We start from the raw sequence: 27,423 nt of genomic DNA, 5'->3' as shown, positions 1-27,423 counted from the left end.
GGGCAGATTAAGGGATCTGAAGCAAAAAAAATTGTCATATATTTTACATTAGGGTAGTGGTTCTCAACCTGGGGTCCCCAGATGTTTTTGGCCTTCAACTCCCAGAAATCCTAACTGCTGGTAAACTGGCTGGGATTTCTGGGAGTCGTAGGTCAAAAACATCTGGGGATCCCAGGTTGAGAACCACTGCAGTAGGGTAAAAGATATAACAATCAGACACATCTTTTCATTTAGAATAAACAAAAAGGATCTGATCCAACTTGGGGCCATACTCTGGGGATAGGAGAGCTTTCATACAGATGTTCAAAGTTGTCCTGTTCCAGGTCCCTCTCCTTACAATGTTTCTAATGAACCATTTTGTTTTTAAAAGATCAGCATGGAGGAGTGCAATGCAGATATTTTAAAATGAAGAGTGAGAAGAGATAGAAAATAATCCAAACCAATAGAATGTAATTTGGAGAGGAAGGAGCTCTTCTTTTATTTTTGAGACATCTTGTGCTGCTGATATATCAAGTTCATATTAGATTCTTTTGGCTTTTGAGTACATATGAAAATGTGTTGGTAATTTACATTCTGAACCTCTCAGACCTCTGTTTTTTTATATACCTATGCCTTTATTTTGAATGGTTTCTCTCTTCTTCTGTTTTATTTTTGTATTCATGAGTTCTAATCAGAGCCTCAAATACTGGTAGTTATTTTTTTCAACAACAAATTCAATAGCATGCTGGCTAGAATGAGTAGTGAGTAGCCATGCTAACAGATGGATTCTGGAAGCTTTATTTTTTAAAAGTTTCCAAACTGCGGTTAACTCATTTTGTGGGTGTTCTACACATTTCATGAGAAAGTTATTCAATAGTCCTGGTCTTTCCTATGATAATCCATATAAGAAATAACAATGTCAGGTGCTCTGACATGATGTTGTTGCATTAGCCTGCAATGAAAAGATTTCCAAAATAAACTTTTATACAAAACACACACATGGGTTTAGTTCCTTTAGCTTTGGTGGAACTGATTAACCATGCACCAAATTGGAAATGAGATTCCATAAAATCCTAAAAATAATTACTTATATGTCTTATTTCTTGAGGTTTATCAGATATTTTCTAAATCCAAAACATTTTCATAATACAAAATACTTGTAATATTTCAGTAAGAATTTTATGTTACTATTGATACAGGAAAAATAACCAAATTTTAACCTACAAATTTTTCTCTGTACTGAGCAAAAGTTGATAAAAGTATTCATTGGTATTCATTGGTATTGTTTGACCCAGGATCCCTAACCAACACAGCTTAACTGTCCATGTTGACTGGGCAAGGATTCTGGGTTTTACAGTCAAAACAGTAACCCTTTGAAGCTGTGATACTGATCTTCACCATCCACTCAGTCTAGTGTTGTGTGTTCAAATTGGCAATGACTCCTAAATGTTATGTTTGACTGGGTTTTTTTTGGTTTTTTTGTTTTGCACTTGTATTTTGTATGTCACACCTTGGGTGTTCTGTGAGCCGCCCCGAGTCTCTCCAGGAGATGATGGCAAGATATAAATAAATTATTATTATTATTATTATTATTATTATTATTATTGACACAACAACATTGTATGACACAGCAAACAAGATAGATATGCTGGATTTCGTATCACAAAATCACAAGTCGAATACTTCCCAAGCGTCTAGGACTGTGTGATGTATTTTCGAATGATGCGCACAGATCCCAGTAGGGTGGCCTTTTGCAGTTGGCAGATCATAATTTTGTCAATGTTTATTGTTTCCAAATGTTACCCCCCCCCCCCCCGTAGGTGCCACCGTGTCATGGTGGGGGGAGGGGGCTTAACTGTTCCAATGATGACAGAGAGCTGTGCTGGCGGTAGTGTAACTACTGGCAGGTCCAACCAAGCCAGAGAGGTCTCAGCTGAGGAGTGGAACTAAGAGCACCTAACCCATTAGCATTATGGAGAATCAAACCAAAATGAAATCTTTACTGGCTCGGTCGTCGCCCAGGATAAAAAGGACCGCGGTGGATGCTGCTGATTCTGGACATCCATCGAAAAGTGGGCTATGGAATCAAAATACAAATGAACAGTCACAGAAGCAGCAGAAATATACAATGCCAGAAAACCTCACTATTATTATTATTATTATTATTATTATTATTATTATTATTATTATTATTATTATTTAGGAAAAAGTGTTTCTACTTTCATTGTCCCATAACCTTCCTGGCCTTAGCTCTTATGGTATGTTTAACTGGCATGCAATACCACAGTTTTTTCGAAAATAGCTTATTAGGAGTAGAAGAAGTAGATATTTCCCAAGTAATCCTGGGCAAAATCTTGAGAACTTTCTTCACTTTCTGAGGTAATAATTGTGGCTCCTGGAAAGGCTCAAACTGAATTAGGATTAGTTTGATGGTCTTATCGTCCAGTACAGTGTTGACTGCTGCTTCGAGTTCAAAGAGGGACTCTGTGTTTTTGAAATAGCTAGGGCTCAGGACCATTATAGCCCGCCGGCTCCTTCGGAGAGCATTTACGATGTCATCAGTGTATGCTGGGAAAAGAAATCAATGTTATTGACCTGTCTAATTTATTCTAAGAATTTCTAAACCAAGTTTTAATCCAAAAATGATGTACATAATGTTCTGTATCTCAGTCAAAGACATAGCCGTGTTAGTTTGAAATATATCAAGAGATTTTGTAGTACCTTAGGACCTCATCCCATGAGTGGGGGGAAATTGGACGGAACCATCTTACTTCATTCCCTATCATTGAATAAAGTTCAGGCAGAGCTGTGGTTTTAATTCAGTGGGTGCTGTGGGTGGGATTGGGTGGAATATGAGTTTTAAAGGCCATTTTAGTGTACAGTAGAGTCTCACTTATCCAACACCTGCTTATCCAACGTTCTGGATTATCCAACACATTTTTGTAGTCAATATTTTCAATATATCGTGATATTTTGGTGCTAAATTCATAAATACAGTAATTACTACATAGCATTACTGCGTATTGAACTACTTTTTCTGACAAATTTGTTTTATAACATGATGTTTTGGTGCTTAATTTGTAAAATCATAACCTAATTTGATGTGTAGTAGGCTTTTCCTTAATCCCTCCTTATTATCCAACATATTCGCTTATCCAACGTTCTGCCGGCCCGTTTATGTTGGATAAGTGAGCTCTACTGTATTTACTATATTTAAATTTTGTTTTTACCACAATGTAACTATTTTAATTGCTTTTAAACTTTTCTATTGTAACTTTAAACTTGTCTAGTGTGGAGTGTTAGTCACTATTAGTCCTCATGGGAAGAAAGGCAGGATATGAATAAAGATAATAATAATAATAATAATAATAATAATAATAATAATAATAATAATAATAATAATAATAGAGGTCCATCTTCTGAGATGGCCAGCCATCCCATGTCCTTTCCCTGTTTTTTATCATATGGACTCGGGTAGCACACAACTCCTGAAAATGCATTCTGGGAAACATTTCCATGCACTCCAGAAATGGAATCTCATGGAGACCCACCAGAAATGCCCTTACTTCTTGTGATGGCCTCCGTGGGCCTTTGTTTCCGAAGCTCATGGAAATGGAGCCAAGACTGCGTTGGATGAGGTCCCTAGGTAGCCCTTAGTAGGGCTAAGGGCCCTATACACTGACGAAATAATAAAGTTCCAAGCCTACTTGAGGCCATGTTGGCCACAAAACTACAGTGCCAATACCCACTGAGTTCTGTCAAAAAATGCACTATAGCAGATGCCAGTGTGTGCCAGCTCTAGAAATCAGCAGAGCATTGTAGAAGCTCTGTTGAAGCGCATTTTAGAATCCAAAAGGGTGGCTGCCAAAAAGAACCCCAATGACATGGCTGGGCAGGAAGGGGCTGATTGAGCCTCTGGGAGAGGTAATCAACTATCTCCACTCCTAACTGTCACTTTCCCCTTTTTACCTCTTATATCAACAGGTAATAAGGGGCGGGGACCTTCATAGTAGTGGTTTTGAGACTAGGTTGTGGTTCATGTTGGCCTGAAATGATTTATATCTGATTGTTTTGTTTTAGGGAAAGTCTGTCTTGCTATATTGATTTCTTATACTATACTCATTTTTTCTATTAACAAGTGGTTATTTTTTTTTTACAAGAATTATCATTCAAACATCTAAGACATTACCTCCTCCTGGAAGAATGTTCCTTTCTTTAAGACACAGCGTATAGCCATATTCATTTTCTAAAATCTGAGGAAGAAACTCCAAGGCAAACTGTTCGTCATTGCACAGTGCTTTATCTGTCACAGTAGGATCTGGCTTTGCATAGGACACAAATGCATCATATTCCTTGCAATCTAAAAGGAAATAATAATAATAATAATAATAATAATAATAATAATAATAATAATAATAATAATAATGTAATTTGTCACCTGCCTCTCCTCATGATTCGAGGTGTGGCTGAACATGGTTAAAATACACAGATAATATATACTATTATTAAAATTATATATTAAAATACACAGAACAAAGACTGACTTTTTTCATAAGCAATACAATGGAGAAGAAAACATTCTTGAAATAAAAAGGCATGAAAAGGAAGAAGGAATAGAAGTATTATTTAAGACACTTGTACCACAAAGTGTCTTGCACTTTGTCAAACACTCATTTAACAAGTCAAGCTTTTCCCTATTGACAATAGCTTTTACATTTCTGGAATACAAACCTTCTCTATTTGCACAAGACAGGTAAAGCATTTCCCAGCATTATTATCTTATTCGAAAAATAGACTCATGTCTTTAGTCACACCTAGTTGAATACTCTAAGAGCACCAGAACCTGACTGATCTTGTAATCTAAGCAGGGTCAGCCCTACTAAGTGCTTGGATGGGATCCATGATGCAGAACATGTAAATATAGAGTTACAGTTAAGGTAGTTAACTAAGATGTAATGAAGCATTTTGACTTTGATTTTTTCAAGCTTAATGACATTTTTCTATGATCCTAGCCCCCTCCCTCTTTAAGAAAATAAGTGCAAAGTCATGTAAAATGTACATACTACGTTATTCATGTCTACCATCATGATGAATAATGGCAGTAAGTATTTTTATGGCATAACAGAGAGCAGGACCAACTATATCTGACATGTACAGTTGGTCTTCTATAGCCACAGATTCTGCATCCACAAATTTAACCATCCACAGCTTGTAAATATTATACCACCCTGCATCAGCCTTCGCAATAAGGAGATACAGTAGAGTCTTGCTTATCCAACATAAATGAGCCGGCAGAACGTTGGATAAGTGAAAATGTTGGATAATGCAGAGGGATTAAGGAAAAGCCTATTAAAGGTCAAATTACATTATGATTTTACAAATTAAGCACCAAAACATCATGTTTTATAACAAATCAACAGAAAAGGCAGGTCAATACACAGTAATGTTATGTAGTAATTATTGTATTTACAAATTTAGCACCAAAACATCGCAATGTATTGAAAACATTGACTACAAAAACATTGACTACTAAAAGGCAGACTGTGTTGGATAATACAGAATGTTGGATAAGCGAAGGTTGGAGAAGCGAGACTCTACTGTACATGGTTTCAGAGTTCTATTGGTTTTTAAAATGTTCTCCAAGATTAATTGTTCTTCATTTGAACAGCAGAGGCTGCTACAGGACAAGAGATAGAATCCAAGAGAGAAGGAGATAAACTATTTCCACATGTCAACCAATTCTGACATAGAAATCACTTCCTGATGTTTAAGATTATTATGATGGAAATTTACATATTTTTGTGTTGAGCCACAAGTCCCAGCATCTGTGCAGGGATTAATTTGAGGGCCAAATCCGAAGAGTCTTTTGGACAAGGGCAGGGGTAACTACAGCCAAAACAGGGGCTCTGGTTTCCCCAAAGAAATGTTTTCAGATAGGTGCGGAGGGATGAAAGCTCTTGCTGCCAGTAACTAAATCTAGCAGAGGTATTCTGATCTTTCAAAATGACTAAAAGCTGGGAAACCCATTGATGCTGACAAAAGGAAAGGGACATGGATATGCCAGGAAGCTCAGCATGCCACATTTTGATTTGAGGAGGGCTGGATTTTCTTTATGGCCTGGGGTTTCACAGTCTTAGTTTCAGGTGTTGGTAATGCATGTTGTAAACGTAATCAATCTGATACATGTGTATCAGCAAAAAGCAAGGTCAGTGCCACTTATATCTCAGTAGACTGGTATAGAATTGCAACATTAAGGCTCTTAAATCCTTTCTGACATCATCCCTTTTGCACATGTTCTGTACCCGGGATAAATTAGCTTTCTACCATTCTAGGAAACAATTAGATGGTATTTTGATCCACATCAAAGTTCAAAAATATTTGAAGTTGATTTGCTGTTTGTGGTTTGACATGGAAATTACAACTTCAAAATCTTGCTTTAGGTGGCCTTAAGCAATTTTCTTAGCCTATTAGTCACACTTTAAGCAGGATAGTAGAATGAATACATTTAAAATATGTTCCAACACTTCTTCAGCGTCAGTTTCCTTATGAACTTTCTACTTCTGACCTAATTTTATTTCCTGAATTTATTTTTATCCTCCCCCCGCCCCACACACACACTGATTGCCATCTGTTATGTTTTCTTTGAGCTTTCTCTATTCAGCCCCAGCAAAGGATCGTTACCTTGACGCGGTGCTGGGGCTTGAGTGCCTCAATGAAGCCATGAGCTATACCGTGCAGGGCCACCCAAGACGGGAAGGTCATGGCAGAGAGGTCAGACTAATTACGATCCCTGGGGAAGGCAATGGCAAACCACCCCAGTATTCTTGCCATGAAAACTAAGTGGATCAGTACAACCAGAGAAATGTTGGTATACCATCGGAAGATAGGACTCCCAGGTCGGAAGGTGGTCAAAATGGTACTGGGGAGGAGCAGAGGACTAGTCCAACTAGCCCCAGATGTGATGACGCAGTTAGCTCAAAGCTAAAAGGAAGGCTAACGGCCGACGGTGCTGGAGGTGAAGGACGAATCCGATGTTCTAGAGATCAACACACTATAGGAACCTGGAATGTAAGATCTATGAGCCAGGGTAAACTGGATGTGGTTATTGGTGAGATGTCAAGATTAAAGATAGACATTCTGGGAGTCAGTGAACTGAAATGGACTGGAATGGGCCACTTCACAAACGTTGACCACCAAATCTACTACTGCGGACAAGAGGAACCCCGAAGAAATGGAGTAGCCTTCATAGTTAATAATAAAGTTGCGAAAGCAGTGATTGGATACAACCCAAAAAATGATAGAATGATCTCAATTCGCATTCAAGGCAAGCCGTGTAACATCACAGTGATCCAAACATACGCCCCAACCACAGCTGCTGAAGAAGCAGAATTAGATAAGTTCTACGAGGATCTGCAGCACTTAGTGGATAACACACCAAAAAGAGACATTATTCTCATTACAGGAGATTGGAATGCTAAGGTGGGCAGTCAAATGATAACCGGGATCACAGGCATTTTGTTGGGACAACAAAATGAAGCAGGACATAGGCTAATAGAATTTTGCCAGGAAAACGCTCTGTGCATAACAAACACTTTCTTCCAACAACCTAAAAGACGACTTTACACATGGACTTCACCAGATGGTCAACACCGAAATCAGATTGACTACATCCTCTGCAGCCAAAGGTGGTGGACATCCATCCAGTCGGTGAAAACAAGACCTGGAGCTGACTGTAGTTCAGACCACGAACTTCTTATTGCAAAATTTAGAATCAGACTAAAGAAAATACACAGACCAATTAGATATGATCTCACAAATATTCCTAATGAATGTGCAGTGGAAGTGAAGAATAGATTTCAGGGACTAGATTTAATAAATAGAGTCCCAGAAGAACTATGGACAGAAGTCCACAACATTGTTCAGGAGGCAGCAACAAAGTACATCCCAAAGAAAAAGAAAACCAAGAAGGCAAAATGGTTGTCTGCTGAGACACTGGAAGTCGCCCAAGAAAGAAGGAAGGCGAAAGGAAACAGCAATAGGGGGAAATATGCCCAACTAAATGCACAATTCCAGAGGTTAGCCAGGAGAGACAAGGAACTATTTTTGAACAAGCAATGCATGGAAGTGGAAGAAGACAATAGGAAAGGAAGGACAAGAGATCTCTTCCAGAAAATCAGAAACATCGGAGGCAAATTTCAGGCAAAAATGTTTAAAATCTTGAAAGATGTTGCTGTCAAGGTGATGCATGCCATATGCCAGCAAATATGGAAAACACAAGAATGGCCATCAGATTGGAAAAAATCAATTTACATTCCCATACCAAAAAAGGGAAATGCTAAAGAATGTTCAAACTTCCGTACAGTGGCACTTATTTCACATGCCAGTAAGGTTATGCTCAAGATCCTGCAAGGCAGATTCCAGCAATACATGGAGCGAGAGCTGCCAGATGTCCAAGCTGGCTTTATTAAAGGTAGAGGAACCAGAGACCAAATTGCCAATATCCGCTGGATAATGGAGGAAGCCAGGGAGTTTCTGAAAAACATCTACTTCTGCTTTATTGACTATTCTAAAGCCTTTGACTGTGTGGACCATAACAAAGTATGGCATGTGCTTGGTGGTATGGGGATACCAAGTCACCTTGTCTGTCTCCTGAGAAATCTGTATAAAGACCAAGTAGCCACAGTAGGAACAGACCATGGAACAACAGACTGGTTCAAGATTGGGAAAGGAGTATGGCAGGGTTGTATACTATCGCCCTACCTATTCAACTTGTACACAGAACACATCATGCGACATGCGGGGCTTGACAAATCCAAGGCTGGAGTTAAATTGCTGGAAGAAACATTAACAACCTTAGGTATGCAGATGATACCACTCTGATGGCTGAAAGTGAGGAAGAGCTGAGGAGCCTTACCACCAAGGTGAAAGAAGAAAGTGCAAAAGCCGGGCTGCAGTTAAATATCAAGAAAACCAAGATCATGGCAACCAGACCAATTGACAACTGACAAATAGAGGGAAGAAAACGTGGAGCCAGTGACAGACTTTATATTTCTAGGTGCGAAGATCACTGCAGATGCAGACTGCAGCCAGGAAATCAGAAGACCTTTACTTCTTGGGAGGAGAGCAATAGCCAACCTCGATAAAATACTGAAAAGCAGAGACATCACACTGGCAACGAAGGTCCGCATAGTCAAAGCAATGGTATTCCCTATAGTAACCTATGGATGCGAGAGCTGGACCATAAGGAAGCCTGAGCGAAGGAAGATAGACGCTTTTGAACTCTGGTGCTGGAGGAAAATCCTGAGAGTGCATTGAACCGCAAGAAGATCCAACCAGTCCATCCTCCAGGAAATAATGCCCGGGTGCTCACTGGAGGGAAGGATATTAGAGGCAAAGTTGAAGTATTTTGGCCACATCATGAGAAGACAGGAAAGCTTGGAGAAGATCACGATGCTGGGGAAAATGGATGGAAGAAAGGAAGAAAGGCCCACCAAGGGCGAGATGGATGGGCAGTATCCTTGAAGTGACTGGGTTGACCTTGAAGGAACTTGGGGCGGTGACAGCCGACAGGGAGCTCTGGCATGGACTGGTCCATGAGGTCACGAAGAGTCGAATACAACTGAACGAGTGGCAGCATCTCTATTCAGGGCTAAGTTGATCTTGCTATACAGCCCTTGCTGTGTGCAAAATAGTGATGATGGAGGCAGATATAGCATTGAAGGACATATTCTGCAGGTCAGGAAGTTGTTTTCAAAGAGCCCAAATACCCTAAAGAGACCAGATCCTTTCTGATCTTACAAGATTAACAAGGCCAGCTGTGGTTATTTCTTAAATGAGAGACTGAAAGGGAATGCCACAACTGTATGCTGTATTTCAGAGGACGGAATTGGCAAACCACCTCTGAGGATTCCTTGCCTGTGAAATTCATGGGGCCACCATAAGTCATCAGGTGGCTTGAAAGCACATACATGCAAACAATATCTGGAAGACCAAATATAGTCTCTAATCCAGGGGTTCTCAACCTGAGGTCCCAGATGTTTTTGGCCTTCAACTCCCAGAAACCCTAACAGCTGGTAAACTGGCTGGGATTTCTGGGAGTTGTAAGCCAAAAATATCTGGTGACCCCAGGTTGAGAACCACTGCTCTAACCTAAAAGTTTCATAGAAAACAGCTTCAAATTCCTATTCCATTATCAATCTCATTGCCTGATCTTGATCATTCACTGAAAAAGGGGGAAGGTAGAATTTAGTAGCACTGTTCAAACTAACTGAACAATTTTAACACAAGATTTTGTGTATAGTAATCAATTTCTTCAGATTACAACATAATATAATATGTATTTATTTATTACCCACCTCTCCTTGTGACTCGAGGTGTGTTACAAATTGTTGAAATAACCAGGTAAAACAAAGCACGGTTAAAATAAGGGGCTTTGATAGGTGTTTGTTTCAAAAGAAACAACAGAATGAAACAATAATGGGAGGGAGACAAAATATAACAGTATACAAGAATATGTAAAATGTGAGTCTGGGCATAATCTTCAAGGAACTGTATGTTCTCATACATCTCAGGGTGTTGTTGTAAGGACATAATGCAGGGCAACCTTTTTATGCCACTATGAGGTCCTTGGTATCTGTCTAGCTAGCTAACTAACTCCATGCATGCATCCATCCATCCTTAAAGAAACTGCACAACATAACAAGAATTATTACTGAAGCATTCTTACCCCCTATAGTTTCATCTTTGGCCAGGTAATACCGATAAAGAAGCACTAGATCAATCCAGCGCCAGTAAGCCAGTGTACTTCCCAAAATTATTCCAAGAAGTGTTGTGATGGTACAGCACAAAGCCAGAAGGAAATAGATACCTAAAAAGAAAAAGGCATTGCTATTTGCGTAAATGCAATACTGATGAGAAACGAAAAGATGAAAATGAAGTGGTCTTAAAATATATGGGTTCATTGTGTTTTTGAAGGCTTTCATGGCCGGAATCACAGGGTTGTTGTGTGTTTTCCGGGCTGTATGGCCATGTTCCAGAAGCATTCTCTCCTAACCTCAGGAGAGAATGCTTCCGGAAAAGACACAACAGCTCTGTTCATTGGTGACTTAAATAGCAAAGTTAGCTGCTCACATTTGAACACATACTGGTCATGAGGCCAAGTCATGAAGCATTTGTTTTATTTTCAGAGCAAATGTGTATGAACAGTTCCAAGAAGGTCTGTTTTCATACATTGTATAATCAGAGGCTGGAAATGTCACTTTGTAATCAAACTTCCAGAATCTCCCAAGAAGAATGGGCAGTGGCTTTTATAATTGGGGGATTAAGGGGACGTAATTCAAAAAGTAACTTCTGGACATCTTGTAATTTGGACTTGCCCAACTGTAGGAAAAGGGAGAACTATTCTGAAAAAAAGAGCAAAGCACACTTTGGGCCCTTCCACACAGCCATATAACCCAGAATATCAAGGCAGAAAATCCCACAATGTGTCAGGACCCAGGCTGCAGAGCACCAATAACCATACACAGAGGCCAGAATCTATCTAATATCTTTATTGTGGAAATATATAAAGTTAATAAAAACAAGTGTAGAAAATAGTCCAGAAGTAGACCTTTCAGGAAAGGTCAAAATTAGTCCAAAGAAACAATGTCCAATATGAAATATTAAGGTCCAAAGTTGTAATCCAGTAACCGAAACACTCACTTTGCCAAGCAAAGTGAGGGGAGATGACAAGGTCCTTTAGTCCATGAAACTTAAGCAAGGCTAGGAAGTAAACTTGATTCTTGGAACACTAGGCTTAATTCAAGGCAACAAGAAACGAGGAGCAAGAACAGGATCCGTGGTAAATTCGTGGCGAGGTCCGGAAAGCAAGGCAAGGTCCGTGGAGCAAGGCAAGGTCCGTGGAGCAAGGCAAGGTCCTGGGAAGCAAGGCAAGGCTGGAAACGGGAGCAAAGGACTTGGACGCGGGAGTAGCGTAGTCCACACACAACCTACTCCCGAAGCTGACGAATTGACTCCGCAAGATTCCTACGTGGGCAAAACACCTAAATAGGGTCTCGTTTTCCCGCCAAAGAACAATTCTCTGGGGAACCAGAACCGAAAGCCATTCTCTGTGTCCAGATGCATGACTCCCTAAAGTTTCCCATGGGAAGCAGGCTTAATCAGCTGAATGCCTGGCAGCAATCCTAGCGCTCCTGCGAGACGCCTCCTGAGCGCCTTTCTGTTGTTTATAATAATCACGGCGAGAAAATGGGGGAGATTTCGGCTCAAGGCTTGTTTGGCAGACTTCTGGAAGGCAAATCTCCTGCAGGTGCAAGGGCTCCAATTCTGGCTGAAAAAGCTCCAATTCTGGCTGAAACGGTGGGAAACCTAAGTTTTCCTCTTCATCTGTCACAACAGTGCTAGGAACGGGACTACATGGCCCATGAGTCATCACACTATCCCCCTCCTCAAGGCCCCTCTCCAAAATGGGCTCTCTTCCCGAGGTGCGGGGCCGTGGCTTGGCGGGGTAGGCCTGGTGGAAGCGGCGGGCTAAATCGGGGGCATGGACTGTGGAAGCGTCTTCCCAAGAGCGTTCTTCGGGGCCAAAACCTACCCAGTCAATGAGATACTGAAGGCGGCGGCGATGAAAGCGAGAATCCAAAATGTCCTGAACCTCAAATTCCTCCTCCCCATCCACCAAAACAGGAGTGGGGGCCGGCCGGTCTGCATCAGGGCGCACACCATCCGCCGGAAGGAGCAGGGAGCGATGAAACACTGGATGAATGCGCATAGAGCGCGGAAGTTGAAGTTTGAAAGTCACGGGGTTAAGTTGCGCCACCACTGGATAGGGACCAATGAAACGGGCATCTAGCTTCCGGCAAGGGCGGTGGGAGGGCAAAAAGCGAGTGGACAGAAGAACCCGGTCTCCTACCTTGATTTCGGGGCCCGGCTGGCGATGATTGTCAGCGTGGCGTTTATAGTCCTCCTTGGCTTGGTCTAGTTGCTGGAGCAAAAGTTGTTGCACCGCTGTGAGTTCTTGCAGCCAGTCCTCTGCTGCGGGAACTTCTGAGGTTTCAATGACAGAAGGAAAGAAACGTGGATGGAAGCCGTAGTTTGCAAAGAACGGGGTTTCTTTAGTTGAAGCCTGGACACCATTGTTGTAGGCAAACTCCGACAGCGGCAACAGGGAAGCCCAATTGTCCTGCTGATAGTTTACATAACAGCGAAGGTATTGTTCCAAAGTGGCATTGGTGCGCTCAGTTTGCCCATCCGTTTGGGGATGGTGAGCCGAAGATAAACGAGAGTCTATGCCCAATAGTTTTTGTAGTGCTTTCCAGAAACGAGAGGTGAATTGAGACCCACGGTCTGTGACCAAACTCTTGGGCAAACCATGTAATCTGAAAACATGCTGAAGGAATAAATCTGCAGTCTCTTTGGCCGTGGGGAGGCCATCGCAGGGAATGAAATGGGCTAACTTGGTAAAAAGGTCCACCACCACTAGGATCGTGGTGAATCCAAGGGAAGGTGGTAGGTCAGTGATAAAATCCGCAGAAATTATTTCCCATGGACGAGATGGAGTAGGAAGGGGATGCAGTAGCCCTGAGGGCTTCTCCCTTCTTGTCTTGGAACGCTGGCATACCGGGCAGGTATTGACATATTTTTCCACATCCTTGCGGATCTTGGGCCACCAGAAATCTCTTAGGATCAAATGCATGGTTTTAAATAATCCGAAATGCCCTGCTGGCTTGCAGTCATGACACAGACGAAGTGCCTTTTCCCTGCCCGGTCCTGGAGGGATGTAGACGTGATTTCTATAGCAAAGCAACCCATCCTTAAGCGAGAAGGGAAAATGTAGTCCTTGGCGAAGTTGATCTTGAGCCCAGGCATCCGCCTGTTGACTGGCCCTGATTTCCTGAGCACAAAGGGGCCCTGGAGTAGAGGAAGTAGATTCAATTGGAGTGGATTTGGTGTTCCCCACTGTGAGCGTGGCAAAGTTCTCGGGCTGCAGCAATTGGGATTCAAAGGTCTCTCTGCGCCCTGCAGCATATTCTGGTTTCCGTGATAGAGCATCTGCTTGCTTGGTCTGAGCTGGGGTTACATAATGGATCTGGAAGTCAAAACGCTCAAAGAATAAAGCCCAGCGCTGCTGCCTCTGATTTAACTTGCGGGCAGTTCTTAGATGTTCTAGATTCCGATGATCAGTATGGACCTCAATGGGAAATTTGGCCCCTTCTAACCAATGTCTCCAAGTTTCAAAGGCTGCCTTTATGGCCAAAAGTTCTTTTTCCCAAATAGTGTAATTTCTCTCTGGGGCTGTTAGTTGACGGGAGTAAAAAGCACAAGGGTGAAGATGATCTCCCACTGGTTGCAAGAGTACAGCCCCAATTGCCACATCGGAGGCGTCGGCCTGCACAACAAAAGGGGTTTTAGGATCTGGGTGCTGAAGGATTGGCTGGGACGTGAATAATTTCTTTAGTTGCTGGAACCCTTTCTCTGCTTGCTCCGTCCAGCGGAAAGGCTGTTTCCCACGGATGCAGCTGGTGATTGGATCAGACCAGCGGGCAAAGTCTGGAATGAACTTGCGGTAATAGTTCGCGAACCCCAAGAAACGCTGCACCTCTTTCTTGTTGGTTGGCGCCCGCCATTCCAATACTGCTGAAACCTTTGCCGGGTCCATGGAGAGCCCTAGTGGCGAGACACGGTATCCCAGGAAATCTACCTCTTGTAGATCAAAAGCGCATTTTTCCAGCTTGGCATAAAGTCCATGATCCCGCAATCGTTGTAACACCATTCTGACGTGGTTCTCATGTTCTGATTGTGATCTAGAAAACACCAAAAAATCGTCCAAGTAGATGATCAAGAACCGATCTAGATAATCCTGAAAGATATCATTGACAAAATGCTGGAACGTTGCGGGAGCTCCACATAAACCGAAATTCATGACCAGGGACTCGAATAATCCGAATTTAGTCTGGAAGGCGGTTTTCCACTCGTCCCCCTCCCTGATGCGAACTAGATTATAAGCCCCCCAAAGATCCAGCTTGGTGTAAACCTTGGCCCCTCGAAGCCGGTCTAATAGGTCCGAGATCAAAGGCAGGGGATAGCGGTTCCGCTTAGTGATATTGTTCAATGCTCTATAGTCCACCACCAAGCGTAGGTCCCCTGACTTCTTTTTCACAAACATCACTGGGGAAGCGGCTGGGGATTGAGAGGGTCTGATGAACCCCTTGCGGAGGTTTGACTCTATGAACTCCCTGAGAGCTTCTTGCTCTGGTTCAGTCAGGGAGTAGAGGTGTCCTCGCGGGATCGGGGCCCCCTTGTGATGACTCATGGGCCATGTAGTCCCGTTCCTAGCGCTGTTGTGGCAGATGAAGAGGAAAACTTGGGTTTTCCACCATTTCAGCCAGAATTGGAACTTTCCCAGCCAGAACTGGAGCCCTTGCACCTGCAGGAGGTTTGTCTTCCAGAAATCTGCCAAACAAGCCCGGAGTCAAAATCTCCCCCATTTTCTCGCCGTAGTTATTATCAACAACAAAAAGGAGTTCAACAGGCTAATCGCAGAAGCCTGAGAATCGCAGCCAGGCATTCAGCTGATTAAGACTGCTTTCATGAGAACCTTTAGGGAGTCATGCATCTGGACACAGAGATTGACTTTCGGTTCTGGTTCCCCAGAGAAGTGTTCTTGGTGGGAAAACGGGACCCTATTTAGGTTCCTTGCCCTGAAGGAATTTTGCGGAGTCAATTCGTCAGCAACTGGAGTAGATTGTGTGTGGACAGCGCTACTCCCGTTTCCAAGCCTTCGTTCCTGTTTCCAAGCCTCGTTCCTGTTTCCAAGCCTTCGTTCACGTTTCCAACCTTGCCTTGCTTCCCGGACCTTGCCTTGCTTCCCGGACCTTGCCAAGTATTTACCACGGATCTTGTCCTTGTTCCTCGTTCCTTGTTGCCTTGTATCAAGCCTTGTGTTCCAAGAATCAAGATTACTTCCTAGCATCACATCAAGTTCCTTGGATTAAGAACCTTGTCATCTCCCCTCACTTTGCTTGGCAAAGTGGGTGTTTCGGTTATTGGATTACAACTTTGGACCTTAATATTTCATATTGGACATTGTTTCTTTGGACTAATTTTGACCTTTCCTGAAAGGTCTACTTCTGAACTATTTCCTACACTTGCTTTTATTAACTTTATATATTTCCTTAATAAAGATATTAGATAGATTCTGGCCTCTGTGTTTGGTTATTGGTGCTCTGCAGCCTGGGTCGTGACACCCCTCCACCAAGTCAATGGCACAATCATAAGGCCTATGCGGGGGCAGTTTCTCGGCTTCCTTCTCATTGAAAACATCCCAAAAGTCTGAGTATTTCTTGGGCAAGGTGATGATGGATTCAGCGTCTGTGGCATGGCAGACCTTGGCTACAAGACAATGGTTTTGGCAATATTTAGAAGCAAACTGCAGTTCTCTGTTGGTCCAAGAGATGCTGGGGTCGTGGAGTGTCAGCCATGGGATCCCTAGAATCACAGGGAAATGAGGAACCTCGATAACAAAGAAGGAAATCTCTTCCATATGTTCCCTTATCCACATTCTGGTGGGTTCAGTCCATTGGCTTACTGGACCTGTCTTTAGGGGGCGGCCATCTATGGCTTGCACCACCCGGGCGTTCTTGAAATCGTGATATTGTAATCCCAGAGAGTCGGCATACTCTCTATCAATGAAATTGTTTGTTGCTCCTGAGTCTATCATGGCATGGATCATGACGGGTCCTTTTTTCGCTGACCACAAGGTGACCACTAGGAGAAATAGGACCCCGGTTGGCGGCTCTTGAGTGGGGTTTCTGACCGGGTTGGCGAGCCTCTCTACGCCCGGTCGTTGGCTTCCCCCGCCGGCTTTGCACCAGCCGCCTCGGCCGTCTCCGACTCCACGGAGGACGCCGCCGCCAAACGAGCGGCGGGCTTTCTTTTGGCTGGGCACTCTCTGGCAAAGTGGCCCCCGTCTCCGCAGTACCAACAGAGGTTTAAACGTTGGCGGCGGGCCTTCTCGGCAACGTCTAACCTGGGGCGCACATTGCCCAATTGCATTGGCACCTCCCCGCTTTCTCTGGGGTATGGGGCTGGTGGCGGGGGTCTCCACACTGGACGTGGTTGGACGCCGGCGGGAGCGGGAGGTTTTGCCCCAGCTCTCCCACTCTGGCCTCGGAGCCATTGTTTTCTGTTGGCGAGCATGACTTCGGCTCGTAAACATTGGTCAATAAGTCTTTCAAGAGAGTTCGGAGGATCCACCTTGGAGATTTCTTCCAACATCTCGATATTGAGACCCTCCCGAAAATGTCCTCTGAGGGCTATGTCATTCCAACCGGTGCTTTGAGCCAGCACTCGGAACTCGGCTATGTACTGGGACAAGGGCCTGTCCCCTTGAGAAAGGCGCCGGAGTTTGTGGCCGGCCGCCTCTAAATTGTCCTCGATCCCCCAAGTCGCCTTAAGGTGATTTAGGAAGTTATGCGCGGAGCTTAGGTGTGGGGAGGATTCATCGAACAGCGCTGTGGCCCAATTGGCCGCGGGGCCGTCCAGGAGACTGTAAATCCACGCCACCTTGATGTCTTCTTGGGGAAACTCGGCATGACGGGCTTCTAGGTATGCCTGGCATTGACGACGGAAAACGTGAACCTTGGAAGCTTCTCCAGAAAACTTGGTTGGCAATGCCAGGGCAGGGAGACGGATTCCGCGTTCCTTCAAGCCCCGTATTTCTCCCTCCTGCGCATGGATCATATCACGGATTCTGTCCACTTCATCCTTGGTGATGGTGTAGCTGAGTGGCTGGTCTCCCGGCCCGGCTCCGGTAGACATTCTGGCCTAGGTTGATTGGTGCTTAAGGTGGCGGAGTCAAACTGTCAGGACCCAGGCTGCAGAGCACCAATAACCATACACAGAGGCCAGAATCTATCTAATATCTTTATTGTGGAAATATATAAAGTTAATAAAAACAAGTGTAGAAAATAGTCCAGAAGTAGACCTTTCAGGAAAGGTCAATATTAGTCCAAAGAAACAATGTCCAATATGAAATATTAAGGTCCAAAGTTGTAATCCAGTAACCGAAACACTCACTTTGCCAAGCAAAGTGAGGGGAGATGACAAGGTCCTTTAGTCCATGAAACTTAAGCAAGGCTAGGAAGTAAACTTGATTCTTGGAACACTAGGCTTAATTCAAGGCAACAAGAAACGAGGAGCAAGAACAGGATCCGTGGTAAATTCGTGGCGAGGTCCGGAAAGCAAGGCAAGGTCCGTGGAGCAAGGCAAGGTCCGTGGAGCAAGGCAAGGTCCTGGGAAGCAAGGCAAGGCTGGAAACGGGAGCAAAGGACTTGGACGCGGGAGTAGCGTAGTCCACACACAACCTACTCCCGAAGCTGACGAATTGACTCCGCAAGATTCCTACGTGGGCAAAACACCTAAATAGGGTCTCGTTTTCCCGCCAAAGAACAATTCTCTGGGGAACCAGAACCGAAAGCCATTCTCTGTGTCCAGATGCATGACTCCCTAAAGTTTCCCATGGGAAGTAGGCTTAATCAGCTGAATGCCTGGCAGCAATCCTAGCGCTCCTGCGAGACGCCTCCTGAGCGCCTTTCTGTTGTTTATAATAATCACGGCGAGAAAATGGGGGAGATTTCGGCTCAAGGCTTGTTTGGCAGACTTCTGGAAGGCAAATCTCCTGCAGGTGCAAGGGCTCCAATTCTGGCTGAAAAAGCTCCAATTCTGGCTGAAACGGTGGGAAACCTAAGTTTTCCTCTTCATCTGTCACAACAGTGCTAGGAACGGGACTACATGGCCCATGAGTCATCACACAATGTCTGCTTTGAACTGGGTTCTCTAAGTCCACACTGCCATATATCATAGTTCAAAGCAAAAAAAAAAAAGTGGGATTTTAGTCAGCTGTGTGCAGACATGTAGCGGGGGGGGGGGGCGCTTGAGGGGCTTCAGCCCCCCCCCTGAAATTCTCAGGGTGGTCCACGAGAAGGCCTTGCATTTATTATTTGAACTGTTATGTTTATTCATATCATGATCTGATCACTGTGCTCAATATATACCATAGGCATAAGGGTATTTGGATAGTGATGCAAAAGATTTGCTAGGGTAGAACCTCCCCCCCCCCCCCCGCTCAGACTCAGCCCCCCTGAACCAAAATCCCACCCACCCCCTGAATCAAAATCCTGGTTACGGACTGTGTGGAAGGGGCCTTGATTGCCTAAAAGAGTAAAGAAAGGATATAAAGAACATATGCTTTCTATTTATCTGCTTTATGATTCAAAAATAGTAGATGCATTCTATTCTATTCTATTCAGTTAGTTAAGCCAGGAGACAAAAGCCTGAAGTGAATGTATATAGCCTAGAAAAGTTACTTATTGGACCACAACTCCCAGAATCCCCAGTCAACATAGTGGTGGCTGGAATGTTTTGGGAACTGTAATCCAAACATAATTTTTTCTAAGCTCTAGCAGTGATCAATTCATTCATCTGATATGAGTTTTGGATGCTTTTAACAAAGGTTTAAATAAATGCACAGATGACCAATATATTTATAGCTGTTTGCCGTTATAATTACAACATATTGAACTTCCATACTTTGAGGCACTGTAACTTGATTACCAGATCCCAGAGAACAAATAAACAACATGAAAGGTCTGCTGTCCCTATGCTTTTTCTGGAAACCTCTTGAGTATTTACTTCCAGATAGACCTTTCTCTGATCCATCTAATATAGTGCTTCCCAACCTGTGGGTCCCCAGATATTTTGGCCTTCAGCTCCCAGAAATCCTAAACTGGGTGGAATTTCTGGGAATTGTAGGCCAAAACACTTGGGGACCCACAGGTTGAGAACCACTGAGTGGTGCTAGAAGTAGCAAATGTCTCTCCAGGACAGGATAGGAATGCATAGCAACACTTTAGTATTAAAGTACTTTTAATTTTTTGTCATTTCTGCTATTTAAAGAATGTCTCTGAAGTGAAAATACTGGTGGATAATTAATACAAGTTATCTTGAGTTGTGTACAGGATATCAGTTACACATACACAGAAAGAGAAAGATACATAAAAATGTGTTCAATTTTTACCTTTTTCTGTTTTTCTTTTAAGCCTGAACATGCCAGTGGAGTTGCCAATGGAGTTTTGAGCCAAGCAAATGAAATGGCTCCTTAAATCTTTTTCCATTATTTCCATCAGGGTGAAAACATTATTAAAGATTTGACCTTCTAGTCCCTTTGGATGAACCCTAAAGAAAATAATATTTCCATCGCACACTAGTTAGAATCCATTTTTACAGATTTACAGTGGCACTGGAAGTTTGTCGACATTGATATTTTTATATGGTGGCTGGCCTAATTATCTCAGTGACAATGACTCACAGTGCAGAACACTAACCTTTTCCATAGACAGCCAATGAGGAGGTATTTCCTTTCACCACATAGGTGGCTGAGATAGTGAAGGTTCAAAGTATAAAAAACATTGTTTCATTTTTTACACTAGCCCTTCAAGCATGAAGGAATCACACTTCTAGAATCTGTCACATAGCATCCTCCTCTCTAAAAATAGCTGCTGATTTCTAGCCAAAATTATACCTATGGTGCATATACACTATGGCAGGGGTCCTCAGACTTTTTAAGTGGAGGGCCGATTCATGGTCCCTCAGATTGTTGAGGGGCCGAATTATCATTTGGAAAAAAAAAACCAACAAATTCCTATGCTCACTGCACATGTCTTATTTGTAGTGCAAAAAAACAAAACAAAACCCAGCAACATTTATTTATTTATTTACTACATTTATACCCCACCCTCTCTCACCTCGAAGGGGACTCAGAGTGGCTTACAAGTTGTATGTACATACAATATATTATATTAGCATAGCACAATATTAGCATATATATTACTGTATTGTACTATACCATTATACCATAATATTATTAGTAATATTACATTTAATATATAATATATAATTAATATTATTATATCATACAATATTATTATATTGCATTATTATTATTAGCTACCCTGAGTCCCCTATTGGGTGAGAAGGGCGGGGCAGAAATACTGTAATAAATAAATAAATAAATAAATATTATCTTGTATTACCTAATAATATTATTATCAATATTATATGTATACACAATATATTATATTGTTACCATATCATTCATTTACAATATTTCATTTACAATATTGGTAAATGAAAGAACAATACAATATTTAAAAATAAAAATAGTTTTAACCAACATACGCTAAACTTATCAGGATTTCAGTGGGAAGTGTGGGCCTGCTTCTGGCCAATGAGATAATCAAGTAGGATTGTTGTTGTTGTGCCTTCAAGTCATTTCAGACTTTGGGCAAGCCTAAGTCTAAAACTGAGGGCGGGGGCCAGGTAAATGGCCTTGGAGGGCCGCATCCGGCCCCCGGGCCTTAGTTTGGGGACCCCTGCACTATGGGATTAATGCAGTTTGACACCACTTTCACTGCTGTGCCTCGGTACTACAGAATCATGGGAGTTTTGGTTTTACAGTTCTTTACCCTTCTCTGCTGGTGACTTGCCAAACTACAACTCCCAGGATTTTATAGTATTGAGCCATGACAGTTAAAGTGGTGTCGAACTATTAATTCTACAGTGTAGATGCAATCCTACTATCCTTGTACAGTTGTGCATTTATTCCTCTGTGCAGTAACACAAAACAAAGCCAATCAGAAGATAAGAATTTGCCAATGGTGAAACATTTCCAAAACTAAGGAGAGATTGCTCCTGAAAATTTAGGGGAATGATGTATAAATGAAGAAGACTAATTCCGATTCCAGCTACATCTGTTTTTTATGGCCTGTGTATCACATAAAACATTATATAAAAATGCTGTTCTGAATCTACAAGTCTCTCTTTCACTCAAATTATATATTAAAAAAATAACTTTTTGTTATATTCAATTTGGAGATTATTTACCTTTTTTTAGATGCTAGTTCCTTATTTTCACTAGTTTCTATGTACCACTGTATTGAAGATGAAGCATTCATTTCAAATCCAAACTTGGCTTTGCATTCAAGCTCAATATTTTGTCCTGAGCAAAAGGAAAGGACACATGCAATTCAGCATTTTGAATATAGACATGTTCCAGACCAAAATGTAAATGCTTCCATTATCCTTTAATTACATGCACTAAAAAAAATGAATGTTTGAGCACGTAAACCAAAGTATTTGAAAAACATTGTTCTGTTGATTAGAATTCAAGTTTTCTTGATTTATCAATGTAAGCTACTTACCAAGTTCTACTTCAAGGATTGTCTCACCACTGGGATACAAAACTGTAGGAGGATTCAGAGTGTCTTTCGCTACAATATGAAAGTGGGAGGTCACAAGCATGCAGTGTATCGGGCACTTCTTAACATAAACTACAGTATTTTTTCTTAGGGACTACAACCAACACATGAAAATAGAAGTTCTATGTAATCAGGAACCCTAGAATATCAGCAGGTACCAATAGCAGAGGGAATTGGGTGGGGGGCTGTGTAGACTTGAACATGCTCCCTTTGAGCAGAGCTGGAGATGGAGGTAGGACCAACACACTCATCTTCATGTCTTCATATGTTCATTCAAAACACTTGGTAAATGTGTGAACAGATTATATCAAGTCAAACAAATTATTTAATATAGTCTTAAATAACTAGAGTATTATGGAATGATAGAGGAAAGCAGCTCAGTCAAATACTATTTGAATACATTTGAATTTTTAATAATACTGAGAGCTGAATAGGATTCACTACTGAGGTAGGAACATCTTTTCACAATATGTTGTCTTGCCTATATCTGTTCTTTTCTAATGTTCATTGTCCTAACTGCTTTTAATTCGACTGATACTTTAATTATATAAATATATTTGTCTTTTGTGTGATCTGAACATGTAATGGTATCTGTTTTAACTTTTGTAAGCCACCTTAAGTTCTGGACTGAAAAAAGAAGGGGATAATGGGGATATAGGATGGCAAAACTGTGACCCATTTTTCTGGCAGTTTATTTTTTATTCCTTAGTTTCCCTCCATTTCTGTTCCAAATGGATGCAGTATTAATTCAGGTCACAATTTGTAAAGAGAAGCAAAGAAGGTAGTTTAGCACATTTAAGAAACCAGTTGGAGGAAAATTGTTCCCTAGTCCCTAGGCAAATGCCTGTAGTCTGTGGAGGCTTTTAAATAGAGGCTGGATGGCCATCTGTCGGGGGTGCTTTGAATGCAATTTTCCTGCTTCTTGGCTGGGGGTTAAACTTGATGGCCCACAAGGTCTCTTCCAACTCTATGATTCTATGATTCTATGATTTTATCTAGTACATCTATATCAGAATATAATGAATTATTACAATGAAGGCATAGCGACTTACCGATAATAATTACTTCAACTACTGTTCTCACTTGCCACTGAGCACTGTTGTCAACCAATGTATAATCACACACATAAGTACCATTATCTTTGTCATAGACAGTACGTAATACCAGTTTATCTCCCTTAAACTGTAGACCAGGTCTTTCGATATTATGATGTTTCATTTTACTTCCATTCTATGGGGATAAAAAGAAGACAAGCCATCCCACACGTTAGATTGTTAGGAAGCACTTGGCAACTAGCAAAGGTTGAATTGAAGGATATGCCTCATCCTCTATCAGGGAGAATCAACCTTCGCCTGTTTCCCAGTAACCCACTCATTTGCCCCTAGTGGCTGATTTCTGAAGTAGCTTAGACAAAATGGGGAAAAGAGACATCCTTTCTCCCTCTTGCTGGCCTCATCATTTTCTTTTTGATCTCCCTCCAGGCCTGAGTGAGGTGCAACATCCATGCTTCTCTTAAGCCCTGTTTGGAATGTTCATGTTCACCCAATCTATATAAATAAAAATGTAATGTTCGTTTGTCGAGACCTCAGATCTCCCAAACTACTTCACCGATTGCTACAAAATTTGTGTGATCGAGGTGACCGCCCCCCCAGGACTTTGTAAAAGATAGTTCAAAAATCAAGACTTTATGTTCTATATTTCATAATTTATAGTAGAAGGTGATTGAGACTTTTTACTGGAGTTTACTGTGGTTTACTAAAACTCTCTGCACAAAAGGTGTTTGACCTTTTAGCCTGAGGCAAGAGATAACAATTTCCTTAATACTTTCTTTAACCAGTGACAGAAGCACTCCCTTTTGTTTACCCAGACAAAGGAGTTAGCAAAGGAAAAATCTAGTTTTAAACCACATGCTTTACAATCTTTCCTTTGGATTCTGGATTTCGTATGAAACTTTATGAACTCTAGACCTTTGGGTGGCTGGGAGAGGGCAATATGATTTCTGATTCTATGAATGTATTCCTATGTGTCTCCCTTCCCAAAATGCCTCATATATGAAAAAATAGAGTGACTGAGGTTTGACTCAGCTACGTGCAGACAGCCCCCCCCCCCCCCGGATGGGCTGGAGTACCCTGCCCGGAGGAGATTATCACCTACCCTTGCATGGGCAATTATTTGGGCTGTTCCCCCTTCTGAGTTCGGAGCAGGCCATCAGAAGGAAGAATAGCTCACCCTTCATCCACACAATTATTCAGGAAACAGCTCTCCCTTTGTCAATATCAGTGTGTCAGACACATATGTAGATTGGACATATTGACTTATCCATCCTTTGCATAATCTGCTTGGCTGTCCATTAATCGCTGCTCAGCCCGCCCCTTGTCCCTGATTGGTAGACTGTAGGAAGCCATCTGACTGGGGGGATTTCGAGCCACCCAGTCAAAGAGCCAATCAGAGTGGAACTGGGCGGGGAAAGGCGGGGAGGGAGATTTGAATTGCTCCGCCTGTCTTTTTGCTTATAAAAATTGCTGCACTGGATTATGTGACATGTCATCACTGCGAATGATTGCGTCTTGACATCTGCGTCAGCTGACTCGAAATAAAGACAACTCGGTTCTCTCTCTTCAAGATTTGGGTGAGATTATTGTGGGAAATAGGGTTTTAATTTGCAGTGCCCCCGCTGGCCAGGATCGAATCCTGCGGTCAGAGGGCATCGGTTCATTCCTGCTCCAGGGACAAACCCTAAATTTGCTCGACAACACTTGGACACAATGTAGCATTCCAACTGACTAGTGTTTTAAGGTATTCACATACCTACTATCACAAACCTGTCATACCTAAAACAGGCAAAACCATGCCCCTTTGCAATGGCCAAGCAGTCTCCTCCCTTTAGCAACCAGCATAGGTGGGGTCACAAGAGATAGCTAGGCCCGCCTCATCACCACTCAGTTTGACTGGACAAGTTATGCAAAGCCAAGGCTCTGTGGCCTAGCCACAAAAAGGAGAGATAGTGACAGTGAAAATCCTTTTCGTGGTCCCCAGTGAGGTGAGTGAGAAATATCACTACTGAACAGACTGGAGGGAGTTGGGAAGAATTCACCATGACTTATAGGAGTTGTAGGGACTGGGATGTATAGTTCATCTGCAATCTAAAACCACTCCGGTTAACTGAGCGTCCGTATTATCTGAGGCGTTTGAAAGAAGGAGAGGGAGAGGGAGGAGGAAGCGCCCTGCGATCACTGCTGCCTAGCAATGCTCACAGGGTGCTTCCCAGGGGGCGAGCCCTTATCAGGCCTTTACTGAAGGGAAGAGTTTTCCCTTCCCTTCAGTAAAGGCGCTGGACTTTGAGGAAACGAAGAGCCTGTTGCAGTTTAGCAGCGTGCTCTGCCTTTCCCCAATCCCCGTCAGGCCTTTACTGAAAGGAAGGGTTATCCCTTCCCTTCAATAAATGCACTGCACTTTGGGGAAACAAGGAGCCCATTGCGGTTTAGCAGTGGGTGCCGCGTTTCCCCAATACCCATCAGGCTCTTACTGGAGGGAAGAGTTTTCCCTTCCCTTCAGTAAAGGCGCTGGACTTTGGGAAACGAGGAGCCCATTGCCGTTTAGCAGTGGGCGCCGCATTTCCCCAATCCCCATCAGGCCTTTACTGAAGGGAAGAGTGTCCCCTTCCCTTCAGTAAAGGCGCTGGGCTGGGCCTCCCTATTATCCAACAGATCTGGCTATCCAAGACGCGGCCTGCCCGTTTAACTCGGATAACCGGAACTCTACTGTACTTGTATTCCGGTGTATATAGTAGACTCTGATTCACAATACAGTAGGCCTATAACTTTTGCAGTGGTTGGGGACACAGGACCTTCACAAAGGTGGAAAACACACACAAACATACAACCCAATAATGCAATTCTGCATAGAAAACAGAGTTATCTGACCCCAAATGGATCTTACCTTGTACCATTTAACTGATGAATGCTGAAAATGATGGTAACAATCTTTTCCTGGGCAAGCAATAGATGTTCCTTGAGAAATAAATAGATACTTCTCATTCTCGCTGTCACCTGAGCAATCGGCCACATTTTTTGTTTCAACAACTATAAAAATATTAATGCATGGTGATATCTTTTCCCTGTGGGACACAAAAGGAAGTTCAGGAAAAAATACTCAGAGAAGACTCAATTCTGTGAAGGCATGAGAAATGGCCAAGATACACCCAACAATGTAATTTCTTGTTAAAAATACATAATGAATCTTCACCTACACATTTAAATCCATCTCACATCAGCACGCTAGCAGAGAAAACATAATGTATCATACAACATTTTAGGTAACAATAACAAAACAATTCTGAGCAATGGATGATGAATCAATATGAATACACAAAATCTAATTTAAAATAGAATTAAAATAGAATTATGGAGCAACAGTTGGAAGAGACCACAAAGGTGACCTGCCATGCAGGAAAAGCACAATCAGTGCATGCCTAACAGATGGCATCTGTTTAAAAGCCTCCAAGGAAGGAGCTTCCACCACACTCAGAGTCAGAGAGTTCCACTATTGAACAGCTCTTACAGTGAGGAAGTTTATTTATTTATTTATAGTATTTATACCCCACCCTTCTCAGACTCAGAGAGGCTTACAGAACACACGGCAAACATTCAATGCTGATTATACAATTAACAAGGGCAAACACACAAACAGAGGTAAAGGCAGTTTTTCCCATCTTATTTCTGGCAACTTGGAGATTGTGTTTGACTTTGGCCATGGGGGGGGGGGGGGGTGCTGTCATTCCATCTTACATGCTGAGGAGCTTTCCTCCAGTCTTTAAGGGCGCCTTTATTATCTCCCCACGAAATGTGATACCTAACTATTTATCTATTTGCATTTCTGCTTTCAACCTGCTAGGTGGCCAGGTGAGCTGGGGCTAACGAAGGGTGCCCAGGGTACCCAGGCTCGAACTGCCAACCTTCTGATCAGCAGGATGTTTCTGCTGCACAGCGATTTAGCCTGCTGTGCTAAGCCCGTTCTTCCTAATGTTCAGGTAGAATCTCCTTTCCTGTCATTTGAAGCCATTGCTCCAAGTCCTAGTCTCCAGGATAGCAGAAAACAAGCCTGTTCCCCCTTCCTTATTACAGCCTTTCAT

At 42.6% G+C, this 27,423-nt stretch overlaps 1 protein-coding gene across 1 annotated transcript in view; it reads right to left on the bottom strand.

Annotated features, from left to right (window-relative positions):
* Positions 1–450: 450 nt before the first annotated feature.
* Positions 451–27,423, bottom strand: part of il18rap (interleukin 18 receptor accessory protein) — a 38,033-nt gene continuing 11,060 nt past the window's right edge. The window contains exons 4-11 of the mRNA XM_016995647.2: positions 26,232–26,409; positions 23,345–23,522; positions 22,236–22,304; positions 21,919–22,033; positions 20,054–20,211; positions 10,706–10,846; positions 4,169–4,339; positions 451–2,547 (exon numbers count right to left, since the gene is read on the bottom strand). Coding sequence (XP_016851136.2) covers positions 2,201–2,547; positions 4,169–4,339; positions 10,706–10,846; positions 20,054–20,211; positions 21,919–22,033; positions 22,236–22,304; positions 23,345–23,522; positions 26,232–26,409 — 1,357 coding nt within the window. The 3' untranslated portion in view covers positions 451–2,200. The remainder of the gene's footprint in view (positions 2,548–4,168; positions 4,340–10,705; positions 10,847–20,053; positions 20,212–21,918; positions 22,034–22,235; positions 22,305–23,344; positions 23,523–26,231; positions 26,410–27,423) is intronic.

Source organism: Anolis carolinensis, chromosome 3 (genome assembly GCF_035594765.1).
Source record: "Anolis carolinensis isolate JA03-04 chromosome 3, rAnoCar3.1.pri, whole genome shotgun sequence".
Taxonomy (NCBI): Eukaryota; Metazoa; Chordata; class Lepidosauria; order Squamata; family Dactyloidae; genus Anolis; species Anolis carolinensis.
This window is presented reverse-complemented; position numbering and strand designations above follow the sequence as displayed.